Consider the following 23,238-nt stretch of genomic DNA (forward strand, 5'->3'; position numbering starts at 1 on the left):
ATGCTACAACAACCACAAGAACTGCAGATTCTGCTGCTGACAGTGATGTATCTGTAATCTATAATTACTACTAGCAGTACCAGCTTTAAATGGTTGCTGAGATGTTATTAGGTGGTTGACAGGATTTTTTTTTAGTTGTTTGCTTGGGTGTACTAGGTGGTTACTGGGGAGCTATTAAGTGGTTGCACTGACATATCAGGTGGTTGCTAGGGTGTACTAGGTGGTAACTGGGGTGCACTCAGTAGTTGCTGGGGTCCATTAGATGGTTGATAAGGTGTTACAGAAATCACTTGGTTGTACTAGGTGGTTACTGGGGCGCTATCACGTGGTTGCATCGACGTATCAGGTGGTTGCTAGGGTGTACTAGGTGGTTACTGGGACGCTTTTAAGTGGTTGCATCGACATATCAGGTGGTTGCTAGGGTGTACTAGGTGGTTACTGGGGTGCACTTGATGGTTGCTAGGGTATTATGGTGGTTGAAAGGATGCATTAGGTGGTTGCTAAGATGCTATTGTGGTCATGTGGGTGTATTAGGTGTTTACTGAGGAGGTGTTAAGTGGTTGCGAGGGTGTACTCAGCTGTTGCTAAGGTGTACTAGGTCGTTACTGGGGTGCACTAGGTGGTTGCTAAGGTGTTACAGTGGTTGCTAGGGTGCACTTGGTGGCTGCTAGGGTGCTACAATGTTCACTTGGGTGTACTAAGTGATTAATGGGGAGCTGTTAAGTGGTTATATGGATGTACTAGGTGGTTGCTAAGGTGCTACAGTGGTTGCTAGGGTGTACTAAGTGGTTACTGAGGATGCGCAAATTTTTTTCTTGACATGCAAAATTTCAACCGTGTCTTTGTGACTTTGTAATTGTGCCACATGAAAAATTGGCTTCACCTTTGGTTTGATCACACAATTAGGGTATAAACTTAGGTGAGATCAATTTTTGCATTTGTCAGTATACAGCTGGCTTATGTTGTTCTTTTAAGAAAAATGTCACCCAATAGAAAAATAATGGAGGTGAGCCTCATCTTATGTCAGATTGCTAGAGTGTAAATCCTGCAGTGAAATCGTGCCTTAAGCAGGTACTACCACAGCAAAATAATTTCATTATTACCTACCCTGCAGGTTATTAGAATGTGTGGGAAACACTGATATACAGATTATCAGCACAAAATATTGCATATTGGAAGCTCCAATCCCAATATCAATGGCATCAACTGATACCCAGATCAACGCATCATATGAACCCTTATCTGCATGCTATGATGGTGCTGCTGCTTCAGTTGTCACCAAAAAAACAACCTTTTAATTTGTTAAAATGTCTGTAAAGACAACAAAACTACATTTTTCCAAGCAAATCCTCCTGCAATCAAAGCAGCAGGAGTCATTGGAGGAGAAGCTGAAGCTCAGGTAGAGTGCAGTAAAATGAAAAAAAAAAAAAAAAACCTCCTCCACTCACTGTTCAGCTCCATGTAAAGTGCCACTTCACCAGCAAAGTGACACCAATGGAATTTGCAAAACCCAGCCAAGAAAGAGTCTTGTCCCTCTCGAGGACATGGAACCATCCAAAATGGCTGCCAAAGGTCCGTCTCTCTAGCGAGAGGCCGCTTCACAGAAGACGAACAAGAAAGTGATTGTGGCTCAGTTGAGAGGGGGAGCGGGAGAGGAGGGCGCCTGTGAAGCCGAGTCTCAATGGAGCTGAGGAAGATGTTTCAGCTCTGAACCAACCCAGCACATGCTAATGTGAATCTAATGCCTTTAAAATGTTAAGCAGTGAATTAATCACCTCAGTTGTATTTTTTTATTTAGCCATAAAACACTGCAAAGTACCGTGTGAGAATATTGTTTTTCTTCAAACTTGGTAAAAAAAAAAAAATGCCAGAGGGATGAGATAATCCTGCTTGTTGTGAATGTTAATCAATTTTCTTGACTCAAGTGTCATTTTCTTGATCCTAGTGGGCAGGATCTCCCTTACTTTGCCTTGTTTCAACATAAATATACTTTCCTGAAAACAAGTGAAAATGCACTGGAAACGTGGAATTATTCATCACAGATTTTTTACCTTGTTTGAAGAACAACAACAAACAAGATTTCATCACTGAATATGACTTTTGTGGAGATTTTTTTGCAGCATAGGTCTATTACATTAGCAGAGAATCAACTTTTTGAGATTTCCTGTTTAACAGACAAACAGGTGAAAATGTGACCTTGTTCCAGCGTCAGTAACGAGGGGGAGAAAAGTGAAAGAAGTGGGAAAAGCTGAGTTCAGGTTGCACTGTTAGCGGCTGCAGCTATTTCTCCACACATTAGTGTTCAGTTAGAGGGCGGTGAGAGGATTGGAAGAGGGGAGACAAGTCTTTTCTCCCCCTTTCGTTGCTCTACTTACTCCATAAACAACTCCTTCATGCTGGCAGGAGCCCTGCGAGGGGGAGACGCACTCTGGACAGCACTTGTTGGCAGGGATCCTCAAACGCTCACCCTGTAGACACACCCACACACACACACACACACACACACACACACACACACACACACACACACAGACAATGAAAGTACACACACACATAAAGGAAGCCACACACGGAGAGAAAGAAAAGAGAGAGTGAGATAACAGAGTGAGTCCTTTTGTGCCTGAATGAATGAATACAAAACCCGTCCATTACCGTCTGTCCATTTCCATGGAAATTAACCGGGTGGTTGCAGCCGTGCAACACAAATAACACCACAGAGCCGGCAAAAAAGGAATATATGAGGACTCTATCAGGCATGCACGGTGTATATATATATATATATATATATATATATAATGCAGAGTGAGTGCACTGGAGGTATTAGGCTACAATACATATTACAATACAGTCTGTGCTGATTCACCACGCACTGCCTACACTCCCTAATTGAGGCCGAACGCTTGGCAGCAACAGAATGGAAAGCAGGCAGGGCCAGACAGAGGCACGGTGAATAGTTTAGGTGTGTTTTATTTTCGAATACAAATCTTAAAAAAAAAAAAAAAAAAATGGAATAGAGAGGGAGAGAAGGAATATAATTTGTGTCAGGGAGACAAAACAACCCCAAGGGGCATCTGAAAATACCTGGTGTCAATAGAAAAAGAGAAAAGAGAAGAAAATCTAAGACACCAATTTGGTAGCCGAAGATAAATGGCATGTAAATTTAACAGGGAGGAGAAGGCTGCATAAACAACTAAATGCATGAATAACAACTATGGGAAATAACGTAAGGGATCTAAGTGAAGCGAAAAAAAATGGTAATAGGTTTGAAGGAAGACAAACACAGGTAGGAAATGAACAGCAGACTCAAGGTTTACACTGTATATTTTCAGCCTCACAGACTAATAAATCACACTGCGCACTTTTGTATCATTAACAAAAGTGACAAATTAACTCAGACCACCGGCCAAATGTCTTTGAATTTCGAGAGCGGCTGGAAAATCCATCAGCTGTACCAGACATGTTGTGCAAACAACAGAAAAAGTTAAACTAAACTTCTCTCCCTGCACGTCCAAATCCACTGTCTGAGCTCGTAACACTCTTAACACAACTTTCTTTTCATGTCTTCATTAGTCGGCCACGCCATTCCTCACATGTCTGACTTGTGCTCAAATTTAACCACTAAATTCAATCACCAAATGTGGCGTTAGTGCATGCATTTCGCCCTATTTAGGGTTTTACAGTCTAAAGTAAAGTGTCTAATATTGCAAAACTGGACCGTAACTCACTGGTTTGCTGCCAACTTAGCAGGAATCAGGGTGGGGAATCATAACCCCGAGCTAAATGTGGGTTAAGTTTTAACAGTAAGTCTAATTCTCGTCCAAAAGTCTAAATTGGGCATAGTGTTATTTCAGGCAGGCCACAAAGTCAAGCTGAGCTCACAATCCCTGCCCACATCAGCTGACGACAGCCGATCTCAAAGTAGCCCACATCAGCTGACGGCGCCGACTGCCTTCTATGCAAATCTCAAATTGGCAAATCTCATACCGGGCGCCTTATTTCAGCGGCTTCCTCTGCAACCCGCCGCCACCCCAGCTCCTCCTTTACATGCCGAGTCTGACTCAATCAGTGTCACTGCTGTTGTCGCTGATGCTCGCTCTGTTTTGTACCCTGTGGGGGTGGAGGTGCTGCTGGTGGAGGGGTCTTCTCTGCCGCTGCTCCACCCGCCTTGAGGGCAGGGAGGTCCCACAACAGAGACATACATCTAATTTACTGTAAGTGGCAGTAAAGCTTTCTTGGACTAAAACTGGTCCTGACTGAACTGTGGATGTTAAAATAAAAGGGGTCAGGAAATGTATTTGAGATTTAGCGGCCTGTGATACCAGCAAGCAGCCACATCAGCTACCTGCCTGATAAAAACACCAAACCCAGGAATGTAGTGGCACGCAAAAACACCTCCACTCAACCTTATCTTACTTCTCCTTTGCGGAAAAGAGTTTAAAATTTTAGCACACATCATTTAACGTTATATCAAAGTTATATAAGTTATAAGAGGATGAGATCTGCCAAGGAGAAAGAAGGATAAACAAACGCTTTGCTGAAAAAATAATTGATTTTTGTGGTTATTAGTGGTTGTTTGGCCATTGTGCACGTCTTTGCAAAGCCTTTGAGACAGCGCACCTTCATCTGATTGTTTGACAAAACAATATTTCAGCAGCATCCTGTGCTGTATCAGTATGTGTTGCTTAACATGAGCCGTGGAGAGGAAAAACACAAACATGTGCCATCCCAAACCAGACTTACACATGTGTTGAAAACGGTGCTTCCTTCCTCAAAGTAGGGCATTACAGGAAAATTAGCATATTCCAGCAAGATCAGAGTTAGACAAGGAAAAAATAAAACAACACATCGGAAGAAAGGAGGGAGGAAAAAATGAGGTAATTCTTTCCAGGATGATAAAAACTCTAATGCTTTTTATCACACAGTGTAGGTGAAGGGAGTCATGTTTTAATAGCGTTTTAGATGGAAGGAGCACACGCCTTGGTGAGCATTATGACTAATTTTTAATTAAGAAAGGATTGCTAGCCAGCGGAGTGGAATTCATTAGACATTGATTGTTGCCTCAGATCAGGGCTGGGATTGGATTTGATGCCGTCACCGCAGGCTTGATGTCTAAATTGCATTTAAGAAGCGAGGGGAGGAACTGGCAGATAGCCGATGTGAAGAGAAAAAAAAAATTAAAATGAGCGAAAAGTTAGCCGGAGCTAACAACCAGCTGAGCAGTTGTCACTGTAGTAAATTAAATGGAGCAATCAGCAGAGTCCATTGAAAAAACTAGTCTGTCAGTTCATTGATTCTCACTGAGCGTAAGAACGGGCAAATCACAAAGACCGGCGATTAAACACCAGCACAAATCACCTTGGATCTGGATCTGGATCTGGATGTCAAGGTTAAAGAGGGAGAGATGAAAACCTTTTTTAAAGTTTTTTTTTTTTCCCAGAGTTTAACTTTTGATTTGTTGCTGGTGGATTGTGGCAGCTGTCCAACATGTTGATGTGACCGGCTGGATCGTTAAGGAGCTGAAAAATGTTCCTTACAACACCGAAATATGCAAAGTGACAGCTGGTCCTGCAGCTTCATAAAAGTTATAGCTACTGTACGTCTGCTTTAAAAAAAAAAAAAAAAAACTTGTTTTCCCCAAACTTCCATCAAAAAGTTGTGTAAACAAGCAGAGAGATAGCTTGGTTGATCCAAACTCAACCAGACAGACTGAACAGAAGCCCAGCTTTTCTGGCTTAACAGTAACATCAGACTCAAGTTCAGTAAAAAAAAAAAAAAAAATAGCAAGACATAAAAGAAGTGGAAACGAATATTATAAAACCTTGTTCTCCAGTTAGCCTAGCTGACCTTCCAGGTTCAGACTAGCCATACTAACCAAAAGCTAGATAAGCTAATTAGCTGGCCTGCTGACCTCCCAACACAATAAATGCCATTACATTTGTATTTTTTAATCAGCATGACGGTTTCCATTTACAGACACTGCATCCAACAGCAGCCCAACAGTCACTCACACAACTTCCGCCTGTTTTTTGGAATTTGATTTTCAACTGTCGCTGTTTACTAGCTAATGTTCAATTACACCTATTTGAGAAGATAGATACAAAGTTTTATTAGCATGTATTGATATTTGGGCATAAAAAATGCCAACTTATTACCTCAGGTAGGAAAAAGCTCCACAGATTCCACTTTGGGTGACGGCTGTTTTATGCTTAACGAGTTATTATGTTGTTTTATGTTGAATTTCACTGCAAAACCACGACAACTCTGAATAAAAACAGCAACAGATCAAATATCATGGAGCTGTGTGTTATTTTCGATGTTGGGATGCAACGTTGATATGTTTTCCTGGCTATAACTACCATTAGACTGAAGTTCATTAAAAACAGAAAGACAAAACAAGTGGAAACTGATATTATAAAGCCTTGTTTTCTAGCACCAACTGAAAAAAAAAACAAAAAAAAAACATTCTAGCCATACTAAGTTATTTAGGTTAGCTAGTTAGCCTAGCTGACCTTCCAAGTTCAGACTCGCCATACTAACTGAAGGCTATGAACTAATTAGCTGCCCTACTAACCTTCCAACATAATGTATGTCATTACATTTGTATTTTTATTTATATTTTGGCCCGGAGTCGTTCCTTTGTCGTTCAAGTTTGCTGAGAAAAACGACGGTTCAAGGTCGACTCACCACCAGCTGCCATGTTGTGGTTGGACTGTGTTATTTAAGACGTCACGTTGACTTTATTCCCGCCGCTAGTGCAGAGGCACATCACCCACAACTCCTTAAACACTGTCCACCAATCAGAGAGCTGTTACCATGGTGACAGGACAGGTAATGAGCGATTGTAGCCTGATTGTGAGTCAGATGTTTTGTGTTTTTTAGGTTTGAGGAGAGGCGTATCAGCAGGAAAATAAGATGCCTTTTTTTTAATGTGTTTGAATGTTTTTTTTTTTTTTTTTTAATAATTAATAGTGGTTTTGAAATGCTGATTTTTTGAAAAGTCTATGGGAGAAATGAATAGTAAAGTTACTTCCAGAGCCTAGCCAATGAAAAAGTGGGTCTTAACATTAGTTTTGTCTCTTATACTTCTTTCTTTTAGTATTTTTAAGACTTCCAGACTTCTAAAAATAGATCCTCTATGGGGGAAAGAATCATTTATGACATCAGGAAACCTGAACACAGTGACTTGTCATCCTTGAACAAAGAGAATCAGACAAACAAACAGTCATGGCTAACCAGCTATTTTTTATGTCTCAGCAGCACAAGGCCACAAGTCATAAAATTATCAGGCAATTTTGGTCACGGAACAGCCAGCTATGGATTTAATGTTTGCCACAGTGTTAGCTTTTTGTTAAAGGGCAAAATTACAATTTCGACTGGAAAGTGGCAGCAGAATTCAGTCGCATTTAAGAGAGGAACATGCAGATGAACCCGTCCAAAATCCCAGACTGTGACAGGGACGATGATCGCTGGTGTGAAAACCCGGTGGATTTTCCCCCCACAGAGAAAATGAGGCTGATCCAGAAGTTGGGCAAAAGTTTGCAGTCAACATTACATCTGACCTCAGAGGCCTGCAGTATTTTTGCAAAGCAGTGAAATGGTATGATTAATATTTTTAGACATTTCCAGACGTGCACAGGAGAACTGAGGAAAAAACAGAAATTACAGAAAGACAGAAAAAATGAAAATATTGGACCATAATTTTAAAGATCAATGTCCCCCCACACAGAGAGGCGGTCTTACCCTGTGGAAGTCACACTGTGGGTTGGGGCAGGTGGTGGGCCTGCAGATCGCCACGTCGCTGTAGCAGCTGCACTCCTGACACGACTGCGGCCGCCACGACGAGTTGTTCTGTCGACACAAAACACAAACAGCCATGAAGTCTCACCGCTGCTCGGGAGAAAAATATCCCCCCGCTTCTGTTACAGCACTGTATCTGAAAACGCCCACATCTCACTTTTATTTTGACAGCTGACTATTGAGGCAAATGGCAATACACCCGAGCCACCATGTGCATATCAATTAGGCTGAACAAAGAGGCCTCGCATTTACTGCACGCCGGCTGATAGACTGTGCACTTTTAGTGCTTCACTAAGAGCAACTGTGTGGGAAAAAAAAAAAAAAAAAAGTTTTATTCTCCTCATGCATTAGAGGTTTCAAATCAGAATCAGAAATACTTTATTGACCTATGAGGAGAAATTGGGTCAGTTGCAGCAGCCCAAATTCTCTAGAGAAAAATATATGTAAGCATGAGTAAAATTATAAAAAAAATATATATATATATATATAAAAAAATATGTGCATTAGAAATTTGTAATAAATAAATAAATAAATAAATAAAGGGGGCATGATATAAAATATGTGCATTAGAAATGTGTAAATAAATAAATAAATAAATAAAGGGGGCATTATATAAAATATGTGCATTAGAAATTTGTAATAAATAAATAAATAAATAGAGGGGGCATTATATAAAATATGTGCATTAGAATTTTTTTTTTTTTTTTTTTTTTTTTTTTAAAAAGGGCGTTAACGCTTACCCTGTAAAACATGTGTATTAATCCAACAGAATAAATTTCCTCTACCACTGATATAACAGGCAGGAGATGTGCATCGAGCAAGACTTCAACAGCTACCAGTGGAAAATATACAGAACTAATGCATTGTAGATGTAGGATAAAAAGAAGAAACATGCACACAAACAATAAAAACAATCCACATTTTAAAGTGTTATATTGGTAAAAATCATATTCAAGGGGAAAAGAGTGGTATTGCAGGGGTTTTTTTTGTTGTATTTCATGTTTCACTGAGAAACAAGTTGCCATGTCCTTGATCCCTGGTGGCTGATTTGCCTCATTCTGCCTTGTTTCATCACATCTATACTAAAAAAAAAAAAAAAAAAAAAAAAAAAAAAACTGAAATAAGTGAAACTACATTGGAAACTACTAGGATGATCTCATCCCACTGGCAGGTTTTGTTCACCGGTTTGACGAAAAAACGAGAAAAACACGATTTTTAACACCGAAGCTGACACAAAATGACTTGTTAAGATGGAGATGAACAGCGTTTCACACTTTGGACTCATGTTAGACACAACACATGGAGCTGTAAACTGCACCAAATGTAGGGTTTCTCCTGCTGGCAGAGCGAGAGGGAGACTCTTTCAGTGTTGATTAAGAACTCTGAGTGCCAACGAGACAATGAGATACAGGTGGAAAAGTCAGAAAAAGCAAAAAAATAAAAAATAAAATAAAATAAGGTTGTCACTTGGCTTTACCCTACAGCGTACCTGCTATCTGTCAATAGATCACCACAGCAAGCTGACAACGTCTTATAGCTAGCTTACAGCCAGAGCTCAGTCAATATCCCAGTAGCCCGTATGCTCAGATATATCATCTTACAGGCTATAAATCGGATTTAGACGGATGATTAATCACCCTCCCATGCCTGCATATCCATGGGCAGCTGTGGATATGCAGCCGGGCGTTTTGTGGCGGGTGGTGACAGTCGCATGTGGCGGCTTCACGCCATCTGAGACGGCGACCGACGCAGACGTCTCGACGGACAGGAAACTTTAGCCTCAGGTAACAACTGGAGCCCAGGACGGTTCATTCTACACATCTCACATTGCAGAGAATGTCTTGCATTATATAAAAAAAACAAAAAAAAGAAAAAACAGGGTGGGCTGAAATAGGTGTCCCAGAAGCCACTTTGATGCATTTATCTTGCTTTAAGCCTTGCAGCCCAATAAATCAGTATTCATCTTAAAGGTCCTCCTTCACACATCTTAACAAGTCATTTAGTCTCAGATTCAGCGTGAAAAATCTTGTTTCTCCTCAAAACAAGTGAAAAATCTGCCAGCGTCTGATGTTAATCCATTGGTTTCCACAATTTTCCTGAACCACATGTCATTTTCTCGATCCTTGTGTGGCTGATCTGCCTCGTTTCAACATATTTGTACCTTTTTCCAAAAAAATTCTGGGGGAAAAAAGTGAAACTGCATCAGAGACAAGATTCAAGAGACTTTATTTGCCATTTGTACACGCACAGGCAGTACGAATATATAGGAATTCACAGTGCAAGAGCTCTTAGAGTCAGCATTTAGTGGGATAAAGTCATTACACTGCAGATTTGAAGGCTGAAAATTAGACAACACAACTGTAGATGGACACTTTCTGCAGCGTCTTGCATCTATCCTGCATGAACGCTGGCAGAATCTCTCAAGCAGCTCATTACCAGACCGTTCCTTGTAACTTGCCAGAAAGAAACCAGAAGTCAAACTTGATTTGAATTCCTCTTAGTAATCCAACAAAAAGACCAGCGAGCATGGAGTGAAATGTGGGACGAGCCATCGGATCATGTTGACAAGACAGGAAGAGGGAGGACAACGCAGAATGAAAATTTAATTAGAGAACTCAGCCAACTGAAAGGAATGGCGCTCATGGACAGCATGTGTGTTGACATGTTCCTTAACTGTGGTTGTGCATGTGTATGTGTGAGTGTGTGTGTGTGTGTGTCTGCACATCTGCGGCCAGATGCATAATGAGCTTTATGTAAGGCGAACACGTGCTGTGGGAAATCTTTGTACACAACATTAGTGCTCCAGCTTCAGCAGCAGGAGAGGAAGAGCGACCTGGAGGACTAACGAGCACCAACTGAAAACTGCAAGACTGAACACACACACACACACACACACACACACACACACACACACACACAAGATGCAGCATGGCAGCTGTTATAAAGGTAAGGAGTAACTCTGCAGGACTGAATGTGACGACATGATGCAGAACAACACGGTGCAAGAGTTCTGCAGAAGATGCAAAAACCCAGTCGGCCCTAAAAAGAAGTAAAACAGCGATGAGGAGCCAGGATTCTTCCAATTACAATCATCAAAGCACCCTTGATGATGCCTTCAAGTCATGCCAAGTCAAAATTTATTACAGTAATATCATAAAGTATGTCTCAACGGCCTGCACAAGGAATAAAACAAAAATGAGCAACATTAGTAAAATATAAAAATGCATAAATGTCAGAAACTACACATAAACACATATAAAAACTGAATTACCTAAAATATGAAATAAAACAATACACATACGAGAGTGCACATATAAGACTGCAGAATGCCCTTAAAAGAAGTTGTGAAGGGTGCTTCAAGAAAGGTCTAACTTCTCGGGGTTCTTTGAGGTGCCTTTAAAGGATCTTTTATCTCACGAGGAGCCTTAAGGTGCCTTTTGACTTCCACTGAACCTTAGGACAGCCCTTACTTTTCAACGGTGCCAAAACCTAAACAAAAAGCCCCGCATATGTCACCTCAGCGTAAACTGGTGTCACCGGAGCGTTTTCTCCAGCTCTCCCTCACAGCAACTTCCCTATGAATGATGACAAGTCGGAGTCCTATCCCAAAAGATGCTGACATTGTGCAAAAGTACACTGAGGTTTAAGATTGCCTTCTTCTTTCCCCTGCATCGATGGCTGCAAATTAGCAGGTGACCCATTTAAACCTCCACCGTTTGGCGCCAAAGCTAATATTTACTCGGGGATTCAAAACACAGGGATGAAATGCCAGTTAACCCGTTCACTGCAAAAAGTCAAAATCTTACCAAGATTATTTGTCTTATTTCAAGTAAAATTGTCTTATTTCTAGTCAAAATATCTCATTACACTTAAAATAAGACATGATCATCACAGAAATAACTTGTCTTTAGACAATTTTCACTTGTTTGAAGTGAAAATTTACTTGAAACAAGTGAAAATTAGCTTGAAACAAGAAACAAATTCTGCCAATGGAACAAGCAAATTTTTACTTGTGACACAAGTGAACAAGTAAAAATTTGCTTGTTCCATTGGCAAAATTTGTTTCTGAGGTGATCATGTCTTATTTTAAGTGTAATGAGATATTTTGACTAGAAATAAGACATTTTTACTTGAAATAAGACAAATAATGTTGGCAAGATTTTGACTTTTTGCAGTGTTTACTCTGAGCTCGAGTCCCGAATGGCAGTGGAATTTTAGGTCACTGTAAAAAGGGCTAAAAGGTACAAAAGCAGGGTCACCGTAACGGGACGCTTTAAGGAGGAGTCAGCTTTCAGGTGGTCTGACTGCAAAAACCAGAGTCAAGATCAGTGCAACATCTTTTATTTTTGTAATTGCAATCCTTTAGTCACTCAGTTTGTTCTGAAAATAGCCGTCAGTGATCGTTTTTAGTTTGTATTTGGGAGTGCAGGGCGTGTGATGCAATACAGTGCAATACACCCGTAAAGATCAGGGGTCAAGGGACCATTTGGGTTCGTTTTTATGTGTGTGTGTGTGTGTGTGTGTGTGTGTGTGTGTGTGTGTGTGTGTGGGAAGCGGGGGGTTGGCATGATGGATGGGTGCCGGTAATGCGTACGTGTGTATGCCGCTTGTAAAACAATTATTCCACACCCACTCTGTATCAAAGGCATGGATGACTTGATTTAAGCAGAACAGGGAGGTCATTGGGGCCTGTGTGTGTGTGTGTGTGTGTGTGTGTGTGTGTGTGCGCGCGCGTGTGTGTGCATGTGATCAAGCGCCCCAGAAATAAGTTTCCCCTTATGGCACGATGGCTGCGATTCAGCCCACGTCAATAATGCCTCGTTCCTTAATAGAGCCGGGTAAAATTAGCCGGGCTGCCTGTGTAGGTGACTTCCAGCTCAAACCGCATCGATCCGCTCCGAGTGGCGAGTCCATTCCAGCCCGGGCCCCCCGGTCTCAGGGGCGATCGGGAGAGAAAAGGCTGCACTCAATTCCAAATCCTTGTCCCGGTTGCCTCCTGAACGGACCGTGAGCGGAATGGAATTGACCCCGAGTCCGCTGTAAACACCGACCTCTTAAAGTGGCGGGGGCACGGGAGCAAAGATTTCCCATGAAACTCGGACTCGCTATTACTTAGCCTCCCCTCCTGTCCTGACAAGGCCGAGCCGAGGGAGCTGTATAGCAGACAACGCTGTGAGTGGTGGCAGCAATTTCTCCCCCACCACCCCCACCACCGCCACCTTTCCCCTCCAATGAGAACGTCCCCCACAGGGACCCATACCTGGGCTTCGTTGATTAAATGTCCAAGGAGTTGAGGGGCTTATTTCATTCCACCCTGGAGAAAGATATCTGCCTCACTTTTGATTTACACCTGGACGAGCTGAGGCGCTGCGGCTTGCCGGCTCGAGTTTCATTAAGAAAAAAAAAAAGAAAGATCTATAACATTAACACTCTCGTAGAGGTTGTTATGGAGGGGCTGTGCAAGGCGAGAGGTTAGCGACTGTAAAAATGTTTGTTTGAAAAAGTTTGGAAAAGTCTCTCCCTCTCCTGAACAACTACACTGTCGGAAACAGGGGTGCAGTGGGAGTCTGTCCCACAAAGTACAGTCTACACTGCAAAAACTCAAAATCTTACCGAGAATATTTGTCTTATTTCAAGTCAAAATGTCTTATTACACTTAAAATAAGACATGATCACCTAAGAAGTAAATTGTTTTTAGACAATCTTCACTTGTTTCAAGCTAATTTTCATTTGTTTAAATTGAAATTTCACGTGTTCCACTTTGCCAATGAAACAGGCAAATTTTCACCTGAAACAAGTGAATTTTCACTTGAAACAAGTGAAAATTGTCTAAAAACAAATTATTTCTTAGGTGATCATGTCTTATTTTAAGTGTAATGAGATATTTTGACTGGAAATAAGACAAATATTCTTGGTAAGATTTTGAGTTTTTGCAGTGTACACAAATGCAGTGACATGACAGAATAAGAACCTGTAGCCGCTCTGAATCTAAACATTAAGCAATTTTAAATTATATGCATTCATCTGGAGGTTTTGTGAAGGACGGCAGAAATAACATGCTGTTTTGAACCAGCCGGCAGGGACTACTTTCCCTGTTTCTGCAGGAGGTGAAGGTGCTGGCCGATGAGCGCCTGTGTACAGCGACAAAACACTGCACACAGAAAGAATTATTAGTTGCTCACTTGACATATTTCCCAAAGTAAACCTGGATCTATCAGCCACATTGGGTTTTAAAAGGGGTGAATATATACAGCTCGTGAAATAAAAAAACGGTGATAATGTTTTATGACTAAAAGGTCAGTCTTGTTCGTTTAGAAAATGCCAGCGGACTATCATTTATCACAGTGGAGAGGGAAGCATTAGCAAGGAGCAGCAGGGATAATAATTCACCGCCGGGTTCTCATCACTTAATGGGGAAGTTCGATGACGGGAAAGCTGGGCGTGTTGTTGTGTTGTTTTGTTGTTTGTTGCTCAGCCGTCAGCCGTATAAACTGGTGGTACTGGGCAGCTCCCGGCGAGGAAAGTGCCCGTCTGGATGAGTGTCAAGCAGAGCGGCTCAGAAAAAGTTTTCGCCAGATAAAAAATGGAGGGTAAAAACGGTGGTTGCCCTCACGCCAGTTTGGGCTGCAGATTCAATTAAAATCCAATTCGGAACAAAAGGCTGGGTCAAACATGAACAGCGCTCCCATTGTGGGGAGGGAAACACGCCCATCTGTCAGCGGCTCCTGTTGGACCGAGCTTTTCCCATTCGAGACGGCGGAGACTGTGAAGGAGGGCAGCCTGCCAGGCCGGCGCAACATAATTGGGCCAAAATTGGGCCGGCCTCGTTCAAGCCTGTTGAGGAGCAGATAGAAGCTAAAGCTATTACCGAGGCAAATTCAATCTGGGCCGCGTGATGGTTTACGGCGGCCGGCTTGGTGTTCAGAGCTGATCAGCTTCCTGGAGCCGTGCACGAGATTCATTTCCAGCACATCTGCGGAAAACACAGTTCACTTTCAACACAACATGCAGTGTGTTAATAGAGACATAATGGGTCAATTTGGGCTGCAACGACAGGAAAAATCCACCCAAAAACGATAAACGCTGTCAAAGTTGAGACAGTTAAAACATCTACTGGTGATTCATCTTCAATTTCGGAGTCGATGCAGCAGTTCAAGGCGGACTGCTGGCCAGTTCTACATGAAGCGACGTCACGTCCGCACGTTTCCTGCAGCTCTACTGGAGTTTGACGCCAGAAAATGTTCCAGGCTCTAAAACATCGATGGTAGACGTCAGGTTTTGGTGTCAGCTCCTCACAATCTTTCTAGAGCTGCCATTTTGCACCAATAAACAATAAAGCAGCGAGACATCCATCATAGAGGAGGACTGAGACCAATTTCTACACCCCAACAGCAGCAGATGGACCTCAAAAGACCAGAATGCACTGCAGCAGCACGATACGCTGTGTTTTGAGTAACTTTATCTCATCTGGACCAACTTCATCGCTTTTCCTTCCCGCACTTTATCCTGATCGGCTTCCTCAGATTCACCTGTTGAATGCAACAAGTTCAGGTATGTTCTCCGAGGGTTGCTGAAAGGCATTCTGGGAGACGTAGACGTAAGCGAGGCAGGTAGAGGGAAACTGGGTTCACCAAAAAAAAAAAAATCAATTTCAACACTTGATCACAGTCACTGTAATGTATAAAACATCAGCGACCTTGGGTGTCAGAAAGGTGGTTTATGAATAAAATGCGTTATTATTATTATTATTATTATTATTATTAGATGGGATGTGACAGAGTCTGATGAGGGGTTTTGTCTTTAATATGTGTTGAGTTTGAGTTTAAAGGGAAGCACAAATGTGTGTTGTTCCACACAATATATATATGTATATATATATATATATATATATATATATATATATATATATATATATTTTTTTTTTTTTTTTTTTTTTTTTTTTCTGCTGCTGCTTAAGTCCCCAGTAAACCAGAACATAACCACATGTTGGTTTGAATAAAGCAATCCATACTCTGTCGCTAAACATTTTCTTTTCTTTTCTATTTCCATCCCAAACCACACACACACACACACACACACACAGTGAAACCTGAGAGCTCAGCTGGTTTCGGCCTATCGGATGAAATTCAGCTGCGGGTTAGGGTTAGACCTGATGTTGATTTGAAGCTGGCCAAGTTGGGTTAGGCCAAAAAGTTTTCTGCCTGAGTTTGTACTAAAAGCGTAAAATAGGTTGGCAAACATGTTGGGAAAAAAAAATGTTGTCAGAACTATCAGTTCAAAGGAACCTGGTGGAAAATAAGCTGTTTGATGTTTTGCTGATAACCAAAAATGGACTTGAGCAGCTTAACTCATCTGAACAGGATGCAGGAAAAAAAAAAAAAAAAAAAAACATGCTGCCAAACTCTTCCTGTCTCTCTCTCTTTTTTCTTTTCTTTTCTTTTTTTTTTTTTGTATCTTAAAAAGCCGAGCCGCTGACAGGAGCGGCTCACAATAATGCCACCAACGCGACACAGAACTACAACTTGTACCTTCAAGTCGCCGGCTCTTCCTCTCCCATTATCGTCTCCTCGTCTCGGTGACCTCGGTACGAGCGAGCCGAGTGTGAACATTTTCCCCGTGCAAGCTGTGAGTGTTTGCAGAGGGCAACAGCTGTGTCGCTCCTGTTTTGCCGAATAACTCCCGGCCTAAATGCATTCAAATGTATTCACCCGCTGCTGTTTAATTGCTTCCCCACCCCCCCCCGACAACTTCCTCCAATGCCGCCCAAGTGATTATATGCAAATTTCCTGCAAGGCAAGCTGTGAAAACAGGCAAAGTTATAGCGGCGCCCAGCTGAAGGACACCTAAAACTGTCACTGTCTCCGCCAAATAGTCTTATTTAATTAAAGTTTTGGCTAACATTCAAACCGTTCATGGGGAGAAAAAAAAAAAAAAAAAAGGAGATGACTTTGGCTTATCGGTTGTCTCATCGCCACTTTCAGCGCCCGTCCCGAGTTATCCATCATCTGACCGGGCTCCGTTCAGGCTGTGTGTCCTGCCACAGAGCCGGCATTCGCATGATAATGGCCACATGTTTACATCTGCAGAGGCGATGAAGTTAAACTTGTGACTTTGGTTATTGATTCAACTTTCCCCGGGCCTCCAGTCCAATTAGGGGACTCGGTGGTAAAGACATGACAAACGACTGGCTGAACGCCGGCCTGCCCGCGCCCATAAATCCTGCTGCCACCGCTGCTAACGCTCCCACAGCCAAATATCAGCGCCGGCCATGTAATAGGTCCCGGATCATCAAACAGATGGCCACCGCTAAGATAAATTAGCGCTGAAAAGCCGTGGAGTCATGATAGGAGAGGGGAAAGCCTGTCGCGTCGCATAGAAATCGCCCCGTAAACAGAAGTGGAAACAAACAAGGACGTCCTCGAGCAGAGGCACCGTCACCTCGCTGGTGTTACAGACGACCTAAAAGTTAAAAAAAAAAGTGAAAAAGTATGTGATTTAACATGTGGCGGCAGTCAAAGTTATTGAGTTCGTTTTTAGAGAAAAGAGCATGTTCCATTTGATTCTAAAAAACAACGAGAGCACAGAGTTCAAACCGGATTCTTTGAGGTGCAAAAATGAGAAATGAGAAAGTAAACGTGGCAAATAAAGTGACGGCAGAGTCCTCGTCTCTCCTCTGGGAATACAATACAATACAATACAATACAACTTTATTTGTATAGCACATTTAAAAGAACCACAGGGGTAGCCAAAGTGCTGCACAGTAAGACATACACTACTCACAAAAAGTTAGGGATATTCGGCTTTCGGGTGAAATTTCAGGATGAACCTAAAATGCATTATAACCTTTACAGGTGAACTTAATGTGACCTTCTGTAAACTTTTGAATGCACATGTCCAACTGTTCAATGTTTCAGTACTTTTTGCACAAGTTGCTGTTCTCTAACAAGGAGCTTAACGGCAAAATTCACATCAGGTGTTTGATGCTCCAGCTCATCGAGGTCGTATCATTAGGGAACGGCTGCTGGAGACTGGGGTACCTCAGATGGAGTGGCCTGCACTTTCTCCAGACCTGAATCCCATAGAAAACCTATGGGATCAGCTGAGTCGCCGTGTAGAGGCTCGGAGCTCTGTACCCCAGAACCTCAATGTCCTGAGGGCCGCCCTTCAAGAAGAGTGGGATGCCATGCCTCAGCAGACAATAAGTCGACTTGTGAACAGCAGGAGACGTCGCTGTCAAGCTGTAATTGATGCTCAAGGGCACATGACAAGTTATTGACACTGACATTTTTTGTTGTGGTATACCCACCACTGTTGTTGGCTTTTGTTTCAAGAAATTGTTTGAGATGAGGAAATCACCAGTGTATGCTTCTACTTAAATGCCCTACTTTCATGATATAATATCACTGTAGCGTGAACTTTTTACATTTTCCATAAATTTCACCCAAAAGCCAAATATCCCTAACTTTTTGTGAGTAGTGTATAAATGGAAACACAGTTTGTCCCTTCCTGATGCTGAGTCTGTCAGACTTTAAGGCTGCAAACCGGTCAGAAACCAAACGGTCACGGCAATATCAAAATGTAAAACACATGCCGGGAACCTGCTATTGCTCTCAAATTGATTGGCAGCTCTCTTATTGCGATGGCGAACACCAGACAACACCTAAACATGAATTTTTAATGCTGTCTGATGCTGTAAGAGGTTTGTTTCCTTGATGTGGCTTGAGGCCTTACAGTAATATCGTACATCGATCAGCTGGGAAAGAGACAAAATGCCTCTTTTACAACTTTTTCCATCAGTAACTGTTCTTTTAGATTAGTCCTTCCATATAATTTCTTCTCCATCTTAAAACAATACAGCAATAAATAGAATCAACTCTTTAATAATGCATGTAAACACACTTAAAAACTGCACAAAACAGATTTGTCCTTGAAGGTGTGCAACACTTAAACGCACACTGAGCAGACGTGCTTTGTTCAAACCCACAGAAACTTTATTTGAAATTCTAGTGGAGATCCAAAGGTTTCCAAAGATCCCAAACATGTCCTGGGAAAATGTGTCTAAAATGATGCACAAGACATGCAGATATTTTCTATTTGATGTGATTCTGCAGCCATGAAACAACAGCATCTTGGACTTTATTTCAGTCAATGCAGCTGACAGACAGAAACAAAAAATATATGTAACACTCTCTCCATCCTAGTTCATCAGTTCAATTTATGAACATGTCAGGAAAAAAAAAGACTTTCATGATTGATGATTAATGCAACAGGAATTAACTGTCCGACTGGAGCCATATCAAGCCGGTGTTATGCAAGAGGAGCCACACTGAAATAACTTTTTAACCACACACAGAAATGTGAGGTGTTCCGCCTGGGTTATTATAGACACCCGCCGCAGCCGCTGACCCATTTAACCGGGTCAAGAATAGAAATGCAAGATGCACACTCACAGCTCGCCGGTTCATATACGTGACCGGCGAAGACACAAAAACACAAATGTAAAGCCGCCGACCGACTGCAAGGACACAAATGACGGCGGCGTGCAGAGACGGAGGCGTGAGGCCGGCGTGACTGGATTTATGACGAGGACGAGGACGGGCTCGGCGTGAAAGCGGAACCTTTTCTCCCGTGCGGCTCGAGGAGGGGGGGCGGCCATTCGCTCAATAATTCACCTGGTCTGTCTCACCGCTCATTAGTTCTGATGAAAAATCCATGGGAAAAAGTCCAATCTGGGTTCTTATATAATGTATTAAAGATGCTGGACAGGCAATTTGAGACTACACTGCAAAAAAAAAAAAAAAAAATCTCCATCTTAAACAACTCATTAAGTCTCATCTACAGCGTTCAAACCATCAAACCAATTTGTTCTGGGATTTTCCTCGGAACAAGCATAAATAATCAACTTGTTTTACTAAATTTTCTTGAACCTCCTGGGCTGATCTGCCTTATTCTGTCTTGTTTCGACAAATTTATGCCTGTTCATTTACAAAAAAAAAAAAAAAAACAAGATCTCAACGCTGAATGTGAGACAACGTTGTTAACATGGAAATTGATAAGATGATGATTTTTGTTTTTTTTTTGGCGGTGTAAGCTTCGTCTGAACTCGCCGGGGTCATTTCTGCCGGATTTTCACATTGGTTTGACATTTTGTCCTACTGCCTATGCAGCATGAGAATAAAAAAAAAAAGAAAGAAAATGACCAAAAATACAATCTGTATGGGGAAGACAAAGAAACCCAAGGGGCTTCTAAAAATGTCCCGGCCCAAAAGAAAGCGAAAAAAGAAGTGACAGTGACAGAGATGCAGGTGAAGCGGGCAGCACAAAGCAAATCACACGTCCTGTAATTCTCCTCATAGGCCTGCGGTAATACATAATGCATACTGCCGATATTCAAACTGCAAACCTTGTTTCCTCCATTCATTATCTACTTTACCGGCTCCTCACATTTGACAAAACTCATTAAATCTGCGATGCATAATTCAAAATCTGTCGGACAAATCTGCTTTATTTGCTGCAGCCCGCGCCGTCCTCTCAGTTCAGGTGTTTTGCCGAGCCATTTGGCGTGGAGGTGAAACAACAACCTATAGAGCGCGATTCTGGAAAACAACAGCTTTTAGGCAAACACAACAAAGGGTAAATAATTCATATATGTAGATAGCTTTGTGAGCCGGGGCTGTGAAGTCACCCTTTCATTGTTTTATCCATGAAATATTCCTGAACACGGGGAAGGTGCATAAAAGCGGAGCCGGGGATTGAGCCGCGGGTCTGAGTCGACCCTTACATCCATGCGGACATGAGTGCCCTCTTCAATAATGCATCGGCTCTCTGCTCATACATGTAAGGTGAGGCCGAGAGCAGCCCTCTGTCTCCCAGCTGCAGCGAGACCGAGGGACGTGACGCACAGAGACTCTCTAAATCACTGTTCCCCGGCTCAGAGGAATGTGGAAGAGTGCAACTTTTGGTTAAAAATTAACAGCAGAGTCATTCCTGACCCATTTTAACGTGTCTGGATTGTGCAGGAGCTTCTGGATCTGAAGCCCAACTTTAATGTGGGGCAGACGCCGAGCAGAGCTGCACTGCAAAAAGTCAAACTCTTACCAAGATCATTTGTCTTATTTAAAGTCAAAATGTCTTATTTCTAGTCAAAATATCTCATTACACTTAAAATAAGACATGATCAGCTCAGAAATGACTTATTACAGAAACAAATTTTGCCAATGGAACAAGCAAATTTTCACTTGTGTCACAAGTAAAAATTTGCTTGTTCCATTGGCAAAATTTGTTTCTTGTTTCAAGCTAATTTTAACTTGTTTCAAGTAAATTTTCACTTGAAACAAGTGAAAATTGTCTAAAGACAAGTAATGTCTGAGCTGATCATGTCTTATTTTAAGTGTAATGAGATATTTTGACTAGAAATAAGACATTTTGACTTGAAATAAGACAAATAATCTTGGTAAGAGTTTGACTTTTTGCAGTGTGGAGCCCCAAACTGCTCCGAGAAATGCAGGCAGTCTTCAATGTTCAGTTTCATGCAGGTCTGCGTGCAACTCCAAACCCGGACCGGTCAGACAAAAGCGAAAGGTGAAAGGTCGCAGGATGTCCTGTTGGCGGGATCACTGGCTGTCACTCACACCGACATGCATGCCGGGCAGTAACAGGCATCATGTTGCACGTTCCCGGCATGAGGTCATCTCCATCCCCCTGCTGCCCCCCGGCTAATTTAGCTGCGTCTCACACTGTTACCAGGTAACCAAGCTCACCCGGTTAGCGGTGCAGTAAGTGGACTGGCTCAAACTCAAACGCACGTCTGAGTCCGGCTTCACTAAGATCACTGAGACTGTCTCCTTTTGTCTGATAATGCCATTATAATATTAATAATTTAGTTTTTTTGGCTGCTGGTCAGACTAAGGAAGCCATTTGAAGACATCACTTTGGGCTCTGATCACTTCCCGTCATTATGTTTTCACGCTTCATTCACTAAATAATTAATCAATGAATAAGAAAAAGTAATTGGTAGATTAATCAACAGTGACAATGATTTTAAGTTGAAGCCCTGAAGCGTGATTTAAAACCTTTCTTAAAGTCTGATATTCACTTTAACACACATTTAATCCCCCAACCAACACTTGATTTGCTAGAATTTCATTTTTTTTTCAAACAGGTTCACCACTTATTCCTTCATGCTCATCCACCAAAACACAGCAGAGCAAACCAAGATATTTATATAAAAACAAACTTGTATAAGGCTGAATCAACTGGAATTACCCAGTTCTACTTCTTCTATTTATTCCAAACAAAGCAGAAATTTAAAAAATATCTCCTTCTGTGCAACTGGAAAGAGCAAACAAACACGTTATTATGATCCCACCTGTGTTCTGGGCAAAACACGCCTACTAGTACCGTGATTCCTCATGAAATCTGTTGCCCATTCGCTAAAACAGGCTTGACATATCACTGCAAAAACTCAAAATCTTACCAAGAATATTTGTCTTATTTCAAGTCAAAATGTCTTATTTCTAGTCAAAATATCTCATTACACTTAAAATAAGACATGATCACCTCGGAAGTAACTTGTTTTTAGACAACTGTCTCTTGTTTCAAGTGAAAATTCACTTGTTTCAAGTGAAAATTTGCTTGTTTCATTGGCACAATTTGCCAGTGGAAAAAGTGAAAATTCACTTTAAGTAAGTGAAAATTAGCTAGAAACAAGAAACAAATTTTGCCAATGAAACAAGCAAATTTTCACTTGTTTCAAGCAAATTTTCACTTGAAACAAGAGACAATTGTCTAAAAACAAGTTACTTCTGAGGTGATCATGTCTTATTTTAAGTGTAATGAGATATTTTGACTAGAAATAAGACATTTTTGACTTGAAATAAGACAAATAATCTTGGTAAGATTTTGATTTTGAGTTTTTGCAGTGTACTGTAAGCCCTCAGCCAAACACAAACCCGACCTTAACTCTGTGGGCGTGTCTTGCCCAGAACTCCAGTGGGTTTCATAACAACGTCTACCAAAACACCAAGTCAGTTAAAAAGTTATATGACCTGGATATCAGCTGAGTCACTGTTTTTTCCTCATCAATCAGCAATAAGAAGCAGAAAAACAAACTCTTTCTTTATGAAAATGCTGCACATCGTCGCTTCGGGGCAACACTCGAATAATCTGGCCGGCTGATGCAAAAGCAAAACTTTATTCTCTACATGTTGTGCGAGTGTGGTTTTAGTCTTTAGAGCTCAGTCTGCAGTATAAAGTCAGATCTGTCCAACATCTGCATGTGAGCCGAGGAGCAGGACGCAGCATCGGCTACATCGAATGCTCATAAAACAAGCAGGGGAAGTTTGCACATCACTTTTTATAGGTCTAAATGGACTGGAGAGATCAGACACACACTCCTTCTCGCTCACACACACACACACACACATGCACACACACACACAC

General features: G+C 41.7%; 1 protein-coding gene across 1 annotated transcript in view; it reads right to left on the reverse strand.

Annotated features, from left to right (window-relative positions):
• Positions 1-23,238, reverse strand: part of fras1 (Fraser extracellular matrix complex subunit 1) — a 321,197-nt gene that overhangs the window by 233,650 nt on the left and 64,309 nt on the right. The window contains 2 exon segments of the mRNA XM_030059979.1: positions 2,376-2,468; positions 7,741-7,848. Coding sequence (XP_029915839.1) covers positions 2,376-2,468; positions 7,741-7,848 — 201 coding nt within the window.

Source organism: Myripristis murdjan, chromosome 9, assembly GCF_902150065.1.
Source record: "Myripristis murdjan chromosome 9, fMyrMur1.1, whole genome shotgun sequence".
Classification (NCBI taxonomy): Eukaryota; Metazoa; Chordata; class Actinopteri; order Holocentriformes; family Holocentridae; genus Myripristis; species Myripristis murdjan.